Source organism: Musa acuminata, chromosome BXJ1-3 (assembly GCF_036884655.1).
Source record: "Musa acuminata AAA Group cultivar baxijiao chromosome BXJ1-3, Cavendish_Baxijiao_AAA, whole genome shotgun sequence".
In the NCBI taxonomy this organism is placed as follows: Eukaryota; Viridiplantae; Streptophyta; class Magnoliopsida; order Zingiberales; family Musaceae; genus Musa; species Musa acuminata.
In genome coordinates this window covers 37,080,017-37,096,808 of record NC_088329.1, presented here as the reverse complement: position 1 = coordinate 37,096,808, position 16,792 = coordinate 37,080,017, and the positions used below count along the sequence as shown (strand labels likewise).

General features: G+C 37.2%; 3 protein-coding genes across 3 annotated transcripts; 1 reads left to right on the top strand and 2 right to left on the bottom strand.

The window, feature by feature from the left end:
- Positions 1-680: 680 nt before the first annotated feature.
- Positions 681-6,949, bottom strand: LOC135627338 (uncharacterized). Its single transcript, XM_065133408.1, has 2 exons — positions 6,434-6,949; positions 681-1,937 (listed from the first exon to the last, which is right to left on the bottom strand). The coding sequence occupies exons 1-2, from the start codon at positions 6,821-6,823 to the stop codon at positions 1,005-1,007; spliced, it is 1,323 nt and encodes a 440-aa protein (XP_064989480.1). The 5' UTR covers positions 6,824-6,949; the 3' UTR covers positions 681-1,004.
- Positions 6,950-7,485: 536 nt separating this feature from the next.
- LOC103979358 (uncharacterized) lies at positions 7,486-11,364 on the top strand. Its single transcript, XM_009395476.3, has 7 exons — positions 7,486-7,667; positions 7,754-7,794; positions 8,798-8,855; positions 9,467-9,560; positions 10,494-10,578; positions 10,669-10,734; positions 11,040-11,364. The coding sequence occupies exons 1-7, from the start codon at positions 7,556-7,558 to the stop codon at positions 11,151-11,153; spliced, it is 570 nt and encodes a 189-aa protein (XP_009393751.2). The 5' UTR covers positions 7,486-7,555; the 3' UTR covers positions 11,154-11,364.
- A 1,325-nt stretch (positions 11,365-12,689) lies between these two features.
- LOC103979621 (arabinogalactan O-methyltransferase 2) lies at positions 12,690-13,863 on the bottom strand. The gene has a single exon (XM_009395790.3). The coding sequence runs from the start codon at positions 13,786-13,788 to the stop codon at positions 12,925-12,927; it is 864 nt and encodes a 287-aa protein (XP_009394065.3). The 5' UTR covers positions 13,789-13,863; the 3' UTR covers positions 12,690-12,924.
- Positions 13,864-16,792: the final 2,929 nt, after the last annotated feature.

Sequence of the window (16,792 nt, the reverse complement as noted above, 5' to 3'; positions counted from 1 at the left end):
TAGGTGATAACATATCTTTGCCAAGGCTAAAACTGAGAAAAGTTTGGCATTCAAAATTTAATTATAATTATCTCACTCCATATTTTATTTAAGAAATTAACACTTGATTAATCAATGTGAAGTATGCATATATTTTGAATTTTGTTATATATCTGCTCTATATGATATTAAGACATAACAACTTGGAAAAAAAAATATATTCTGACGACATATAAACTAGAGTTAATTCAGTAATGTAGATTAAACGAAATTTTCTTTTGAATCAAAAAATAAACATGTTTTGTTCTTGTAATGTTCATCTGTTGATAGCTAAGGTCAGGAAAAAAGGCTGGTCTTCCAGATAAATTTGCGTCAATTTGATTTACATATCATTTCAGGATCGACAATCTTGCAAACCAAATAATCTACATGAAAAGAATGTATTAGTTTATATCGAGCCTGATTTCCTTATCCAAATCATGCTACTCATCAAATATTTGCATGTACCTGGGGAAATGATTTCCTTATGGGTATTTGTTCGAATGCTTCTCCCTATATTTTGATCATCATCCTGGATTAATGAATAAACAGCAGTTTTTAACCAAAAGTTGAAAGAAAACACATCTTCGCTGATTGAATCTTACCTTGGCATGATGCATTTTAGCTACCCTCACCAGAATTACTTCGGAAAATGCAGCATGTAGAGAAAAGGTGTTTCCTTGGAGATTTATAATCGCATCATTATAGAAAAAAAGTGAACATTCTTTCTAATCGTACAACTTATAAAGTACATTCAAAACAGCTCGAATCCCGAGTAGAATGGGTTTTGCATGAGAAATAGGAGTCCCACATGCAATGCAACATGCACCCAAATAACAGTTTGATTAGCATACAGAAACTATCTTTCAACATATACCGAAAGACTGGTATCATACTACTATAGATTTATAGGCGACAACCAAATACTAACCAGATTCACAAAGTTCGAACACGTGAGCCAATAGCATTGCATCATGTCATAACAGTTATGAACAATCATCTGATGATGACTTCGATCGGTAGTTGCGACCAGCTCTTCTAGGGCGAATGCTAACTTCTGCTACAGAAGTTCCATCTTCCTCCATTTCATGCACATCATTTTCAGGAGAATAACCTGCTGCTATGCCTGTCGAGCAAGCCGACACATCAGGTTCACTGACAGAGTCTTCATGAATATCTCTGGAGCCAGTATCGATTGACATAGCATCACGTGGCTTCCTCTGAGGTGTAAAAGTGATGGACTTTGGAATCTCCACTGGAATTTCAAGTGACATCTGATCGAGGTTTGATCTCTTTACCAAATTACTGAAGTCTTCAAATGCCTGTTTGTTAGTTTCATCATCATCCTTATCCGACCAGTCAAGAGTATAGCAAGTATATTTGGATGGGTTCCTCAAATAATCAGGAATCCCCTGTGAGATTTCGGACAAGTCGGAATTGGTTTCCCTTGTTACTGCAGGACCATAACCTCTCTCCACAACCTGTGGAACCATGTGAGAATCTTTGTGTTCCTCAATAGTCTTTAACTGATCACCTTCGCATCCAGGATTGAACCTAACACGTTTCTTCGGTTTTGGGTCAACCTGACTCTCTTTCCTTTTCAAAATAGGCTTCAAATTGATAGCATCAGCTATTTTGATAGGCAGTTGTTCTGGATGTTCTTCATCAATACGAGTCAAAGAAGAATGACCATTTTCTACTGCCTTTTTGTCTTCTTTAAGCCTTACACCAGCTGCAAAGTGGTCAGCACGTGGATCTCTACTAAAATCATGGGTCTCTTCAGATGAAGCATCAATAAAATCGGGAACCACAGTGTGGAAGTTCAAGTGAGGGCCATGATCCTTGACATCTCTCATATACACACGATCCCCCATGTTGTCATGGTTTAGTGCTCTCCTGTCATATTCATCCTCCTCCTCCTGAAAGAAAAATTGTCTAGTCAGAGACTACCCGGCAACTAAGCAAAGAACAGTACTGGTTTCAAAATTCATGCTGCCATTAACAGAGCATTCAGAAATAAGATATTAGAACATCAAACTATCTCAGATAGAAAAGGCTTTCAGCCTCTCAAAGCTTCTCAAAAAGAAAATACAATCTCAGAAGTTGAAAGTGCTGAAATATTAAGACTAAATAGATCAACCTTACTGATCTATCTCACAGGTCCATATGGACGAATAGAACCACATCCAACAGCTTCGTCACTGAGTCAGTGACATAGCAAAGCATGTAAAGCGCAAGTGAAGAAAAGCCACCATTCGATGAATATGCATGTATTATGCAACTGAATTTAAATAGCATAAACAATAAATTAACATGAGCATTATCTATCTGAAGGATAAGGACTTCTAGACATTACTTGTCACCCATTCGTATGTTACTCTCACAGAGCCAAGAGTGTTCTTAGAAAAGCACCGGTTATATTTTGGTTTATAGCCACTCTAAAAGATGATATTTCGGCTGGAGTATATTTTGGTTAAATAACAACAAATAAGAGAATATTACTCCATAATATAGTGCAAGGTAATTAGCAGTAGTCTTCTTATTTGGTTTTAGTCAAAAATAATGATAAATGATCAAAATTTTAACAAGAATAACGTACAAGAAAGTATTACCTTTTTTGTCTCTGACAAGGCAAGCAGAACAAATAAATCGATAGCCACTATCTATCATATGTTTGAATATACTCTTTTGTCTGTTATCCTACTAGACCAATAATTATATGCATTTAACTAGTCTAGATGAGTCCAATAAAATAAGTTGTTTGGCAGGTTATTAAGGGACAAATCCTTATTCTGTCATTGACTTGTCAAGGGGAATCCAATAGAATAAGATTGTTTGGCAAGTTATTATGGGTCCAATCCTTATTCCATCACTCTACAACCAAATGACCACTTAAAGCACTTCCTGAGAAACGACTCAAACGAGAGGGAAAGAGAAAAAGGTAATATTCATCTAGAAGTTTAAAAGCAACCCAAAAAAACCAATTAGCTACAGGGGAAAAAAAACAGGATATGGAGACTATATCATATGTTTCTGTTGCTGAAACCATGCATGCCCCAGGTCATCTTTGAAACCAATCTCTTTTTTCTTATTTACTTCCTTTGTGAGACATAGCTCTTTGTACTTCCCTCTGCCTTCTCATGTTTTAAGCACATGCAGATTCTTAATCATTAAGAAACAATAGATTAACCCTCTTATAGACTCTCCCCTATTCTTCTTACAGAGAGTTCACATGCTTAATAGGAAGAACAAAAAAATGTTTCATGTTGAACAGGATAATAATATCTTAGGACCTTTAAAAGTGCTTATGCCAAAACAACAGTATTCATACAGAGAAGACTACAAAATCAATATAAAGCCCATATTTATCCATTTCTCCAAGTTTGATCATAAATAGTTTGTTAGGTAGCATAGTCAGCTAAAAGTTATAAGGTCAAAGACATGAAAGACTTCAGAGCAAAGATACTAACACCAATAACATTAATCTGTGTTTACTTGTGATGCCACTTACAATTGTGATGATGTTGAACTAGTGGGTCTAGGTTAAGCCAGTGGTAAACTCTCACATCAGGTCTTAATTAAGTTCATAAATTAACAGTATGTGTGTCACCTTTGAGTGTCATCTTACTTTGAAGAAAGTAGTAACCTCCAATAGAGAATAAAACAAGTGAGAAAAAAAAAGAGAGATTAGATAGATAAGTAGAGCACATAGACAGAGAGAGCTGAAGTGGAAAATTAATTCTAACTATATGATTTAGGTTTTACATACTCATACACTTGAAAGAATTGTTGAGGAAAATCTGATCTTGTCACACCACAAAATGCATCTACTATAAAATTCTATAATCCTCAGAATACACATCCTGTTAGGAAGATAGCCATTCTAATGTATACTATATATATTCAGTTTTTTAAGAAAAATTCTAAGCTAAACTCTACAGAACCTCCAAAATTGCCTGAAATAATATGAAAATATATAAAAATATAATCAAAGTAGGAATTTGTCAATTATCAGTCTGACAACTTAAGTATAAATATTATAACAAAGATGATTCTCATGCAGAACACAAAGTTCTCTAATTGCACTTGAATTTTGTGGAGTAAATAGTTTTGCAATGGTACTTCATGTTCATAGTCTCAATGACAATGCTCAACAATCAACAAATTAGATGTTAGTTAAAGGACCATGTTCTCAAACTTCAAATCTTCAATCATCATTAGAGCTGATACTTAAATGTCAACTCTTGATCTGCATGCAATCTTGAAAAATATGTTGACTTGCACATATAAGTTGAAGAAGCATTTTGAGAAGATAAAAAGGACATTGTATTTCACCAGACGATATACACATAAAGAAACCATTTTCTGTGGGCAGATTTGACAACAGGCATATCTATCCTTTCCAGAATTAAATCTTCCAACGAAGCACTTGTCTTAAATAAAAATTTATAGCACATCATTGCACCATGAGAAGTATGACAAGGTTGCTGGCATTGCTAACATTCACTTGTTTCTGTAAAGGTTTTATTATATGCATTAAGAGCTCATCAAACTAGCAGGTAAGACACCTAAACAGGTCTCAAGTGTCAATAAGCACAAAGCATTTTATATGGTACACCAGACTCGGGAAATAACACAAATAAATCTGTTGAAGTGAATGCACATAAGCTTGTTAGACAATCGCAATAATTCACCAAATGTGTGTATTTATCCTCTCTATCTTGCTTTTTTCAGTCCTAGTATGTTTGCTTGGCACACACATGATGTTTGACTAATGACCCCTTCCTCTGACTTGATTCATACATATTTTTTATTTCAAACCTTCTTATAAATTTGTGGTGAATCATCACCAGTTATCAAGCTCTTTGAGATATCAACAATAATGTATTCAAAACATAATAAGTAACCCAACATTAGGGCATTTTAATCCTCCACAAAATTCACATCATCATCTGCAGCTCATTTAAATCTAAAGACTGCTCCTTGTTTGTCATCTTTAAGTATAAGCTCCCTTCGCAATGTTGGATTGGTTTCATAATTACAATATCTCCTTAGTCCCTCTTTATCTTATCTTCATTTGTCATGACTTTTTTGGTTAATGAAAAAGGATCATTCCTTTTTACGTAATCACAAATTATGAAGTCAAGCTCAGTTCAAAATTCTCTGTCAGTTACAGATATATGATGGTTTACAATGCTTCATTATCGAAAAAAAATCAATTTTTTTATCTCTATACACAACATTTTTAAATAATATGTTTTTGGGCCCACATGATGAAATTTCTGGAGTCACCCTAGTAAAGCTGGTTGTCAAAACATAAAATGGTACTATGTATTAAGTAGACAGTTAGAACTTATAAATATGTGATACATCATCAGGTGTTAACTAAGATTGGTAAGATCTGGATCAATTGTAGCTGCTTTAATCTGTTTTTATAACATTACTTGGACTTCTTTGCTTTTGTTATATATCTTCTTGCAAGTGCTATTTTTACACAAGCATGCATTACACCTTTCTTTGTTGTCAACTATATGAACAAATTTGCCAAGGCAACTTCATACTTAGCTAAACTTATATAATTCAACGTTTCTGTTCTAATGGGTCACTTAGGCTTTAATTGTTATAAATCTAGCTCCACATCTTTTCAATCCTCTTTCTTGCATGTGCAAAGCTAGAGTTTTATTTATTTAGGCATGCGCTTGGGCCTGCTACTGGTCGGCTCAGGTGAATCGAGCCTGATCTGACAAGCCAATCTGACTGAGCCCAGTTGGTTTGGTTCAATCAAGGATCACTGTATTTTGCAGGATAACATTGATCCCATTGACTTTGATGATATCAATGATTTAAATGAATGAGTGTTGAGACAAATGGTTGCTAACATGTCAAATGCAGAAGATAGCTTGGTTTCAACAATGAAAATTTGGCATGGGGTGATATAGTAGGAGCATCAGGTGCAAGGATTTTCAAGTAAGGATATCCTCTAAGTATCATTGCATCATTGTCCGTCGCATACTCGAATTAATGTGCATGAAAATTTAACATGGGGTAAAAAAGGTTTTGAATATAGAAAATATTAACAGGCAATATATAAATGCTCTGCGTGATGGTACCACTTCAAACCTGAGCGTCAAAATGGATTAACTAACCAGCTAAAATCCAAAAAACAGTGGGGAAAAGAAATGCTCGAAGCAAGAGGGAAGCAAAACATCTAACATAACCTTAATCGTATATCTTCCTAGCCAAAACAAAATATGGATATGACAATTAACCTTAAACTACGGTAATAGTTTAAGGTAAACCAGCAGCATAGCTATAGAAACTCCAGAATGATTACCAACAGAAGCAAGCTGAGTTAGGCGGTAAACACGAAACGGGACAAAAAAAAAGGGGGGGGATAAGTGAAAAGAGAGGGTACCTCGTAGTCTAGGGTTGGATCGAGCCCAACGGAAGCCCTAATCTCCCGTTCCTCTCGATCTCCATCATCCTCAAGATCGTATTCTCCACCGCCACCTTCTTCGTCCTCCTCGTCATCATCGACCTCGTCGAGATCGTCCTCGAACCTCCTCTCGCGGTCCCTCCTGGCGCTCTTCATCTTCTTGGCGAAGCACCCGCCTTCCTCGAAGGCGGAGGCGCAGGGATCGCCCTCTCGGTCGCGGCCATCGCCGCTCTCCCTGTTCCAGCGCTGCCGCTCGACCTCCCCGCCGACCACCGACCAAGACGACTCCGGGAAGTTGCTATCCGGCACGGTCTCGAAGAGGCGAGACCCAAAGAGCCGCTTCACCCGGGCGTCGAAGCTGTCGTCCATGGCGAGACCCCCAACGATCCACTATCGGCGGCGTCACACGAAGACGGACACCGCCGTCTTGTTCCCTATCTATTGCTTCTACGACCTCGTCCGATGCTTCGTTCACATCGAGAGATTGGTCGTCCCGGGTCGGCTCGGTTCGAGGATGTGGTGGGAAAACGCCGGTCTTTAATGTGCCATGAACCGGAGCCCGGTTCAGACAGAGCGTCTCGGCCCATGGCTTGGGTTGGGCTTTGGATGGCTCACAACCTATCTTAGTAAAATCATAATAAATATTTTTAGGAGATTACTGTGGGCACTTTTTATAATTTATTGAATATAAATCCTTAATTATTACTCATACTCTCCCAAAATATAATATTTTCTATATTGATATAAAATTGACCTAGAAAATAACATTTATAATTGTCAGGAATATCTTCGAAGTTAGCCTGACGTCTTTAAGTCTTAAATATATTAAATTAATCTAAAGAATTATTTTGCATCTCATCCTATTTAATATTTACATTATCTCATATAATGCGGCAAATGGAAATTTTTGAGCTATTTAAAATGCCAATAAATATGATTTATTGGTCAGGAAAGTGCAGCACACTTAAAACAATTTTTGAAAACAAGAAAAATACACCGAAAATAAATAATATTATCTCGCTTGGGCTCATTTCTCCCTCTAATTTTGTACGACCAGAATCCTGCGATTTCTTCTGCCGGGTCTGCTGTGGGCTCGTCGCCATGGCGAGCGCTTCCGGCCCTCCAGCGATGGCGCTGCAGAGCTCAGAAATGCTCTCGAGAGATCAGCTTCTCCACCTCTTCGCCCGCTTCGACTCCCTCACCTCCCAACCTGGTGCGTCTCCCCTCTTACTCGTACCGCTTTCGTGTCCTTCCCATCGCCCGTTTAATTTCTTTTTCCTGTTCGATTTGGCTCTTCAGATGTCAAGAGTCGGATCGCAGATGCCGTGAAGGACAAGAAGGTGCTAATTTGTCGCAGCCATTTGCTTCCTTCCCTGTTAATTTTTCGACCCATCTTTTAAATTCTGTACCATTTTGTTCAGAATAGAAACCTATTTCTTCCAACACTGATCCAATTGCTATTCTAAGCTAAAACTCGTCATGGTGGATTCCAAATTTATGTATATATTTTTCTCTCTCTTGTTTTAGGTTGATCCCATCATCATTGATTCAAGGACTAATTTCTTTCTCTTTTCCTGCACGTCATTAACATCTGCAGTTTCGTGCTCTCGGTCTATTTGGTGCCCAATCATATGTGAAAGCTTATTGATGTGCTTGAGGGCATCAGAGATCATATGTTATGTTTAGGACATAGTATTTTCGTTTGTGGAGAGAATGGAATTCCTAATTGCTCACAACTACTCCTTTTTCCGTTGCAAAAAAAAAAAAGCTACTAATTGTCATTTTTTGAAGTAGCACATTGAACTTCTGGAAATATGCAGTTTAAAAGGTATTAATAATTGTAGATTTTTTCACATTACTGAAGAGAAATAGCTTATTTGTCTCCAAATCTTGTTGTTTTACCCTCGCATTGACATCCCTTTTCTCCCTTTGTTTCCGATGGATGAACTGCTTATGGTCCATCAGTGGAAACAGTCCATGAGAATGTGCTAGACCTATGGACTTTCATATTGTAAGCTAAGTAATTTAGATCTAGTGAACCTTATGATGGCCAAGTTAAATCGCTATATTAGAACAATGTTTGATTAACCTCTTTATGTTTGAAGTTGTGTCATTTTGGGAAAACTATATTGCACAAGATTTTCTTTCTTATACTTAATTAGACATCAACATGCAATTCATACTATTAGCCTGTGCACACTCTCTAAGATAGAGGATCATGTATGGTTTTTTCTTATTATGCTCTTTATGAGTTTGAATAATGTAGTGACTTTATCTTTACTGTCCGACTTATCTCATCACTTAGGCAGAACTAGGAAATAACAAGCATGATTATTTTCTCAGGAGGCAGTTGCTGTGACGACCGCAATCCAAGAGGAAATACTTCTTGAAATGGGAATTGGTTAGATACTGCCCTTTTATATCAGTATGGCAACCTTTGAAAAGTTATTATTATAGTATGATGGACTGGAACCTTCATAGGTATCTAATTTTGGGTCCATGGAAAATTAATTCATAGCACATGTATGATTTTTTCTTCTTTTTGTCATTTTTCACTTCTGCAAATGCACTTGTGTATGTATGTTGTTCATGCTTCATTGTCCTTTTAGGCTATATGCACATTAGTCTTTGAAATAGTACTGATTGCATATACTTCTCCAATAGCTAGTACTTCATATAACTAACTCGATCATATAGTCTGCTGTCATGCATATCAGTCCTATAATTTTGTACATTTTCTGATCCAACTTCAGTTAAACCAATGAGTTATGAGAAGGTGCAGTAGTTGATATGGATTCTCTGCAATACATTGTCTTCCCAGAATTTGGTGTTTAGCTAGAATTATTTGTCGTAATGTTTTCATTTATGTAAAAGTTTAGCCTATATCTTTTGTTGTGAAGAAATGAGTTTATCTGGTTTGTGGTTTTTTTTCGTAGTTGTTACTTCCATGTTTTGCACAATTAATTCTTCCACAACCACAAGGTTTTGACATACCAGCTTAACATGATGCAGATCCACGATTTGGAATCACTTGCTTAGGGAAGGTGAATGCCATGTATGAGAATGACATGGATTTGATGATTCAATTTTATCGATTTGTTGCAAAGTATGAATTCTCATTAATACATTCTCTTACTATTTGAAGGCCAGATTTCTCTTCATGAATTTTAGATTCTTTGGTTCCAATTATTCATTTGGTGAAATGGTATTTTCTTTTTTGCTTCACTTGTTTTACTTAGTTGACATTGGCAACAATTAAGCACTAAAATGTTGCAACTGACATGTTAGAGAAAGCTCATATCACTTCTACAACAGAGGCTTTTAGATACATCATGTCATATTGCAGGAAAATCATCAACTTTTTTCTGCTCTTATTTTCCTGGCTTTCTACATTGGTGTCTAGAAAACTAAGTAAACAAAGGTTTAATGCTGCATATGGCTCTGATTTAATTGAGATAAGGCTTAAGAAGTATATTTCTCAGTAACCTTTATGCGAGCTTGAGGCATGAATAATTTGGCAGCATCATATATCTTACATATTACATATCATTTTTGTGCATAATTGGAAAGTGGTGTGGTTAGTGAAAGGTGTAGGGTTTCAACCACCCATGTCACATCATCTTTCCTTCTTATAAAAATCAAAAGTAAATTAATTCTCATTTTGTCAACAAATAGACTCCATAGGTAAAAGTAATTCAACAAATAAGCTTCCACATTTTGTCATAAATTAATTCTTTCCATACACAATGCTAGATTACATTGCGAGCCTATGGTCAATTTGTTTCAAACATCCTGTTCCTCTGGTTGAATTTTTCATTGATTGGTTTGAGTATCTCTGATTTGCTATAACTCAAACAAGCATGAAAAGTATATTTGCATATTTGTCCATCGTCAAACCGGATATGTAATTATTGAAATAATTGTTGGAAACTCAATGATGGATATGCAAGCATGATAACTTGATTTATGCAGCAGACATCAGATAATAATTTTAATAACTTGCTGATTAGTAATATTTGGTGTAACCAAAAAACAACAGGGAAGAGATAGCCATTGATGAGGCTGAACTTGAGTGTAGTGAGTTTGAAGAAAAAATGCTGACTCAGCAGACAATGCAAGAGCAGGTACGTATATCAATTCTGTTCATCTATGAATATCAATTAAAGTATGCATATCATTAGCATACTGACAGCATGCTAATGATTCCTTCTCAGCAACTCGACATGCTGAAACAAATGAGGAAGTATCATCCAGATGCTCAATCTGCACTTCTTGAAGCTGTATGTGAATACTGATCTCTCTCTCTCTCTCTCTCTGCAGTATTCATGTGCATGTTAGTATGCCTGTGTGCACATCTGCAAATACGTATGTAGTGATAGATGTTTGGACAGTCAGACGATTCTCTGCAATCATACTTTCATAAGGCCAGTTGGACTGCACTGGTTGCCTGCTTCACTACTCGCATGTTGATATTGAACATGTCAACTTCATACCAACATATTACAGGAAGTTTGTGCATCTAATATGCTGCCACTCAATATATTGGTCATTTTTTGTATATTTCATGTATTTCGTTTTGGTGCAGCTCCATGAACAGTTGGATAAGGCTAACTTTGACAGCAGTGCTGCAATTCTGACATCGGATCAAATTGAAGAGATTGTTAGCAGAAGACAAATGGCTGCCAAGACATCCACATAGGTCTTCCAGCTTTTATATTTTCTAGCCTTTATGGTTTTGTGAAGTACCAAAATCATGTTTATTTCTTAGAAATCTGTTGGTCAATCCCATACTTGTTATTTGCTGCTTGAAGATTGAATACAGAATTTACTTGTGTCTTTATTAAAATTTATGTTATAGCATGACGATGACTAAACTGCAGAAAATAATAATATCTTCATGTTTATGTTTTTTTTTTTTTTTTTATAAATGGGAAGCGAGAATTGATCCAGGACTTTGCGACATTCTAACAATGTCATTATCATGTTGAACTTTCAATCTTTGAGAAGTGAGTTTTGGATGCCACATCGAATCAATATTTTAGATATCATAATATTTTAAAAAAACATTTGTTAGATTGTGTTAATTGAAGTGTGTGTACGGGTACAATGTATGACTAGCCAAGACAATTGGACCAAACGCAGCTAAGGTGTTATCCTAACTGCATGTCTCATTATTGATAACCTTTCCAACATTTTCCTTAGGGTAGATCATACAATATATTTTTACATCTTAAACATTGGTTTGATGATAGTGTATTAGAGGCCTTAGAATCGAATCTCGTCTTTATATTTATCCTTTGAAAAAAAAAATAATAATAATGATCTATTTTATTTTGTGGTGAGTCGTATTGAGATGTTGGTTGCCTGTAATAGAGTTAGGTAGGAATCTTATATTAGGTCTCTTCAAAGTATCTAACTTAGACTTGGCTCTGGCATTTTTTATATTATTAATATTATGAAAGAATTTAATAAAGTAATTAGTTTTATCCATATTACTTTTTAGGCTAATTACCTAAAAAAATCATAGGTTTTGGCTTTGGACCAAAGAGCATCACTATTTTGAGGATCCTTCGAGTATAATGAATGACCTTTAGAATCTAAAATTTACTGAGGTGATCTTAGTTGATATACAGTAGCAATCCTTAAAGTTTCAACAACTTTGAATCATAAATATTGACATATTAGGTTTTAATGCTTAATCTTATGGAAAAGGGTAAGTTTTTCAAAATGATACTCAAATGCATCACAATTGGGAGATTTTATGCCGACAACTTCCATTTGGCTTTTTTTATGCGTTGACTAGTTATTTACTTTTTTAAAAAATAGTTTATTTACCTTTGTAATGATTTTTAATGATCTTTAGTATCTCAAACTTAATGAGTTGACTGAAAAGGGCTAATAAATAATGTAAAGTGATTTTATTTTATTTTCCCTTAATATATAATGCTTGTAACTTTTATAATTAAGATACAAAATAGGATTTTAATTTAAAATTTAAATTTGTTTATTTTATAAATTCTGCTCATTCATAAATTTTTGAGAATTGATATAGATTTTATCAATTACATTGTTTTATAAATACATATTATTATACATTTTTATGTAAAAATACGTCTCCGTGAGTGTATGTAACCATAAAGACATTAAGAATCCAAAGTTTAATTTATTTTGTTTACTAAATTAAATTTATAAATATATTATTCATCAGATTAAACCATGTTCAAGACAAATTAAGGGGAAAAAAATAAAGAAAAATAATGCCACTAAATGACCTATTCAACCTCCTAATTCAACATCCAACACTGTAAGAAGTCGCCTGCGAACGATACCCGTCCGTCCGATCGGAGAGAGTTTGCGAATCTTAAAGCAAGCAATCATCCCCTTCCGGCTTCAAGAAAGGCGCACGCGGTACTACTACTACAACGGCAACATTAATATAGAAGAAGGCGAAAGATGAGGAGAAAGAGAGATCAACAGAAGGTGTCGGCGGCAATGGCGGACGTGTCGTTGGCCGGCGGGATCTTGAAGTGCCACAGCCGCCCCGTGCCGCCCACCCGGTACTTCTCGCAGAGGAACTCCATGGCGTACGACTTCTCCACCCGACGGTCCACGTCGTGGAGGAACACGTCCGTCTCCCCCTCCCCGCGCCGCCCCCGTGCCATAACAGCCGCCGAGTAGATCGCCGCCATCCGCCCCGGTGCCTCAGGGAAGTACCCCTTCGGCGCGTCGATCATCAGCACGTCCCATTCCCGCTCGTACACCTCCCCCGGCAGCCCCACCAGCGCCAGCGGGCACCCGCCGTTGTGTTGCAGGCCCTCCACCCCGTCCACCCGGCCCGGCCGGCACTCCGCGTTCTTGCGGTAACCCCGCAGAAGCTGCTCCGCTTGCGACAGCTGGGTGCGATACTTGACGTGGTGCGCCCGCAGCTCGGGCGAGTCCTTCTTTACCGCCGCGTACCACTGCGGATCCTCCTCGAGGAAGATGGTGGTGCCGCCGGGGTTCAGGGCCGCCCACATCTGGGAGTCCCGTCCCAGGCCGAAGACCAGGAAGTTGCAGGGGGAGCGCCGTCGGAGCACGTCGAAGGACAGCCGGATCTCGTCTCTGGACTGCTGCGGCACCACCGTGGTGGTGGCGTAGTAGAGGAGGGCCTTGGCGAGCTCGGACGTGGCGTCGGCCGAGCGGGAGAACCCGGGATTGAGCGAGCAGTGGAGGCCGCGGTCGAGGAAGCTGGAGACGAGGAGCGCGCTGGCGACGAGGGTAGCCCCCGCGGCCGCGGCGAACAGTGGCTTCTCCGGCAACGCCCGCATCGCCTCCCTGATCGATCTTTTACCCATGCAACTACAACAACGAAGAGGGATATGCTTCCTCTTCTTCTTCTTCTTCTTCTTCTGCTGCCGCTTCTACGCCTTTTTATGTGCTCATCTACTGCAGCGGAAGTCAAGTCTCCGAGATCAGCTTTTCCCGGCCGCAAACGGAGAACGCACCTCGTTCACCGGGAGGATCGGGTCACCGCGCCTGGATGCGAAAAGCCGGTGGGGCCTTGAACGGACGAGTGAGATCAGGACACGTGGTTCCCTTCGATCTCGTGATTGATGCCAATCACCGGTCCCCATAATTCCCTACCGATTTTAACGTCCGCTAATAAGGAAAAAAATCGATGCATTGCATATTAGTAATAATACCGCTTCTTATGATCTCATTAAATTGGATATATTTCGTAGCCAAATTCCTCTCGGTCAATATGACCAAATGTACAATGATAAGATGCCATACGAACAGCATACGGATGGATTAGCAAAGGAAATGTGGCTTGGCATCTCATATGGGTGGGTCAATTGGGATACGTTATTAATAGATAGGGATTTAGGTGGCTACGAGATCATTAACGGTCGGATCGTCATTGATGCTGATGTGACATCATCATCGTAATTTTGTATATAATCGGGATAGTGTTAGAGATAGAGAAAAGCTTTAATTTATCTTTTTTTTATTGATTTTCTTTTTTTCCTCCTTGGATAATATAGGAAATTGAAGTAGAAATATTAGAGAAGTTGTCATGTATGACATTTGACAGAATATTCTCTAAAATAATAATATTTATTTAAGTAAAAAATAATCAAATGTATTAAGTCGGTAAAGATTGTAATAATTATCGTAAGATTTTGAATTTGAATCGTGTTTAGTCTTTTTAAAGAATAAAGATGTAGAGATAACATGATAGTCCTTTTTTTTCTTATTCTTTTATTATATCATATTGTATATTATTTATCTCTATTGGTTCAAATGGGATATCCCATCAAAATATTAGTGAAATAATTAACGATTGAGAGATAACATATTCAACCAATCAATGAGATATTACGGACATGTAAATGATAAGAAAAAAAAAAGAGAATATAAGTTTAGCTCTCGTTACACATATTGTTAGGAAAAGCTAGAATGACCTTTAGCAAAATGGTACCTATACTCGAAATTGACACAGGTGAGTAGGTAGAGAATACATAGGGGCATGAGATGACTCTCTGTAAGGAACTCGATAAAATAGTCTTGTAACTTTGGGAGAATGGGTGCCTCCTCACAAAGGGGGTCGTAATGACAAGGGACAGGCGACTGGTTATCAAAAACATAGGTCCTCCGCAAAATATAAGACCATGTATGGGGGCTGACGCCTACCAAGTGTCGGAAGGTTCAAGAAGTTAGTGACTTGATGATAGGAGAACTAGCGACCGAAGCCCCAATGAATAGCGATCGTAATTATAATGGTCCTCGGGTAGCAAAATTCCTTGTTTGGTAAGTTTTGACCTACACAAAAGACGTAACAATCTAAGTACTATCTCGAATAGAGGCTTGATGAAATAGACATATATCTGAAGATGCATACTTCCCGCACTTGGACAAAAAGATCCTATAAAGCTTTACTATTCCCTAGGATTGGCTTTGGGCCTTTCTTGTGTAACTTAGGTGGAAGGCGAAGAATGTCTCCTTTTGAGGGGCTTAAGCTTACAAATCAATTTACTATAGATCTCGGATCCGACGATGATATGCTTACAAATCAGATAGACACTTTCTAATAAATATTAAAAAGGTACAAATTATAAATTAGAGATATATTATTATTTGATTTTAGATTTTGATATTAAATTTTTTTCGTATAATAATAATAATAATATATTATGATTCTTATGCTTACATTATTCTCCTTCTTTTTTGCTCCTTAATTTTTTATTGTATCATGTTATATATTGTTTACCTTTATTGGTTCTAATGAGATATCCCAACAAAATACTAGTGAAACATAAAAACTAAATGTAGTTCAAATCTTTACGCAACAAATTAGTGAAGCGTTTTCTCGAAGAAATACGAACTCCTGAAGCGTACCAAATAGAAAAGGGTTGACTCGATCGATGCAGTCTTCTTTTCTTCTCGTTCTTTTGTTGCCTACTTAGAAACACGACGACTGTATAAGAAGAGAATGAATGGTGGCTTGGAATCTAAGGCACCGAGAAGTACATGAAATCACGTGCATGCACTCACTCCCATGCAAAGTATTGACAGGCCAAATGCGTTAAGCAACATGCAACGAAAGAGAGAGAGAGAGAGAGAGAGTAAAAGTCTTCATGAACATGTTTAACTATTGAATCTTGTCAGTAGGTAGAATGTAGAATGAGATTGAAGGAATGAAGGAATAAGGATTACCATTACTACTGCTACTGCTACTGATGTGGAATCTCGAGGCGAACCTTTACTTAACTTGCACTCTCGCGTGCATGATGACGAGATTACAAGTTTGCATGGATGCATTGATTTCTTAATGGCATCAAAATCAATGTACATCGAAGCTGTTGTCACCATTTAGTTTCACTTAATTCATCTTATTAAGTAAAAATAATGACATGTTAGAATTGATTCATTTTGTTACGTGCATAAAACAATTGATTGATGACCATATCGAGCCTCATTCATATTAGGATGAAGAGGGATCAAGAATTTTTGCGATTGACCGAAATGTGTTATTGTTTAACTAGAAGAATTCTATAATGGTATTTGCAATAGTTCTTTTTTGACCTCTTGTAGGTAATCTAAAAAAAAAATTATATTACATCAAATAATGTTGATGCTCACATATGAACTCGAACCGAAGGCCAAATGTCTCAATAGAGATTAATCGCCTGATCTTTGATTGTGAACTTTTCTTTTCCTCCAAATAGTACGAAAAGCAAGTCTTGATCTTAGTATCATGTAGTGATTTTGTCGTCTTTATCGGTTAAATTGGTTAGCATCTTATAAAAGCTTATCGGATGAGGTTTCGAATCTTAAATATTTGATAAGTGTATTTGG

Excerpts from the sequence above, each read along its gene's own strand:
- LOC135627338 (XM_065133408.1), bottom strand. The coding sequence starts at position 6,823 with ATGGACGACAGCTTCGACGCCCGGGTGAAGCGGCTCTTTGGGTCTCGC. Across the intron at positions 1,938-6,433 it reads ATCCAACCCTAGACTACGAG|GAGGAGGAGGATGAATATGA; the intron begins GTACCCTCTCTT and ends TTTTTCTTTCAG.
- LOC103979358 (XM_009395476.3), top strand. The coding sequence starts at position 7,556 with ATGGCGAGCGCTTCCGGCCCTCCAGCGATGGCGCTGCAGAGCTCAGAA. Across the intron at positions 7,668-7,753 it reads CTCCCTCACCTCCCAACCTG|ATGTCAAGAGTCGGATCGCA; the intron begins GTGCGTCTCCCC and ends TTGGCTCTTCAG. Across the intron at positions 10,735-11,039 it reads AATCTGCACTTCTTGAAGCT|CTCCATGAACAGTTGGATAA; the intron begins GTATGTGAATAC and ends GTTTTGGTGCAG.
- LOC103979621 (XM_009395790.3), bottom strand. The coding sequence starts at position 13,788 with ATGGGTAAAAGATCGATCAGGGAGGCGATGCGGGCGTTGCCGGAGAAG.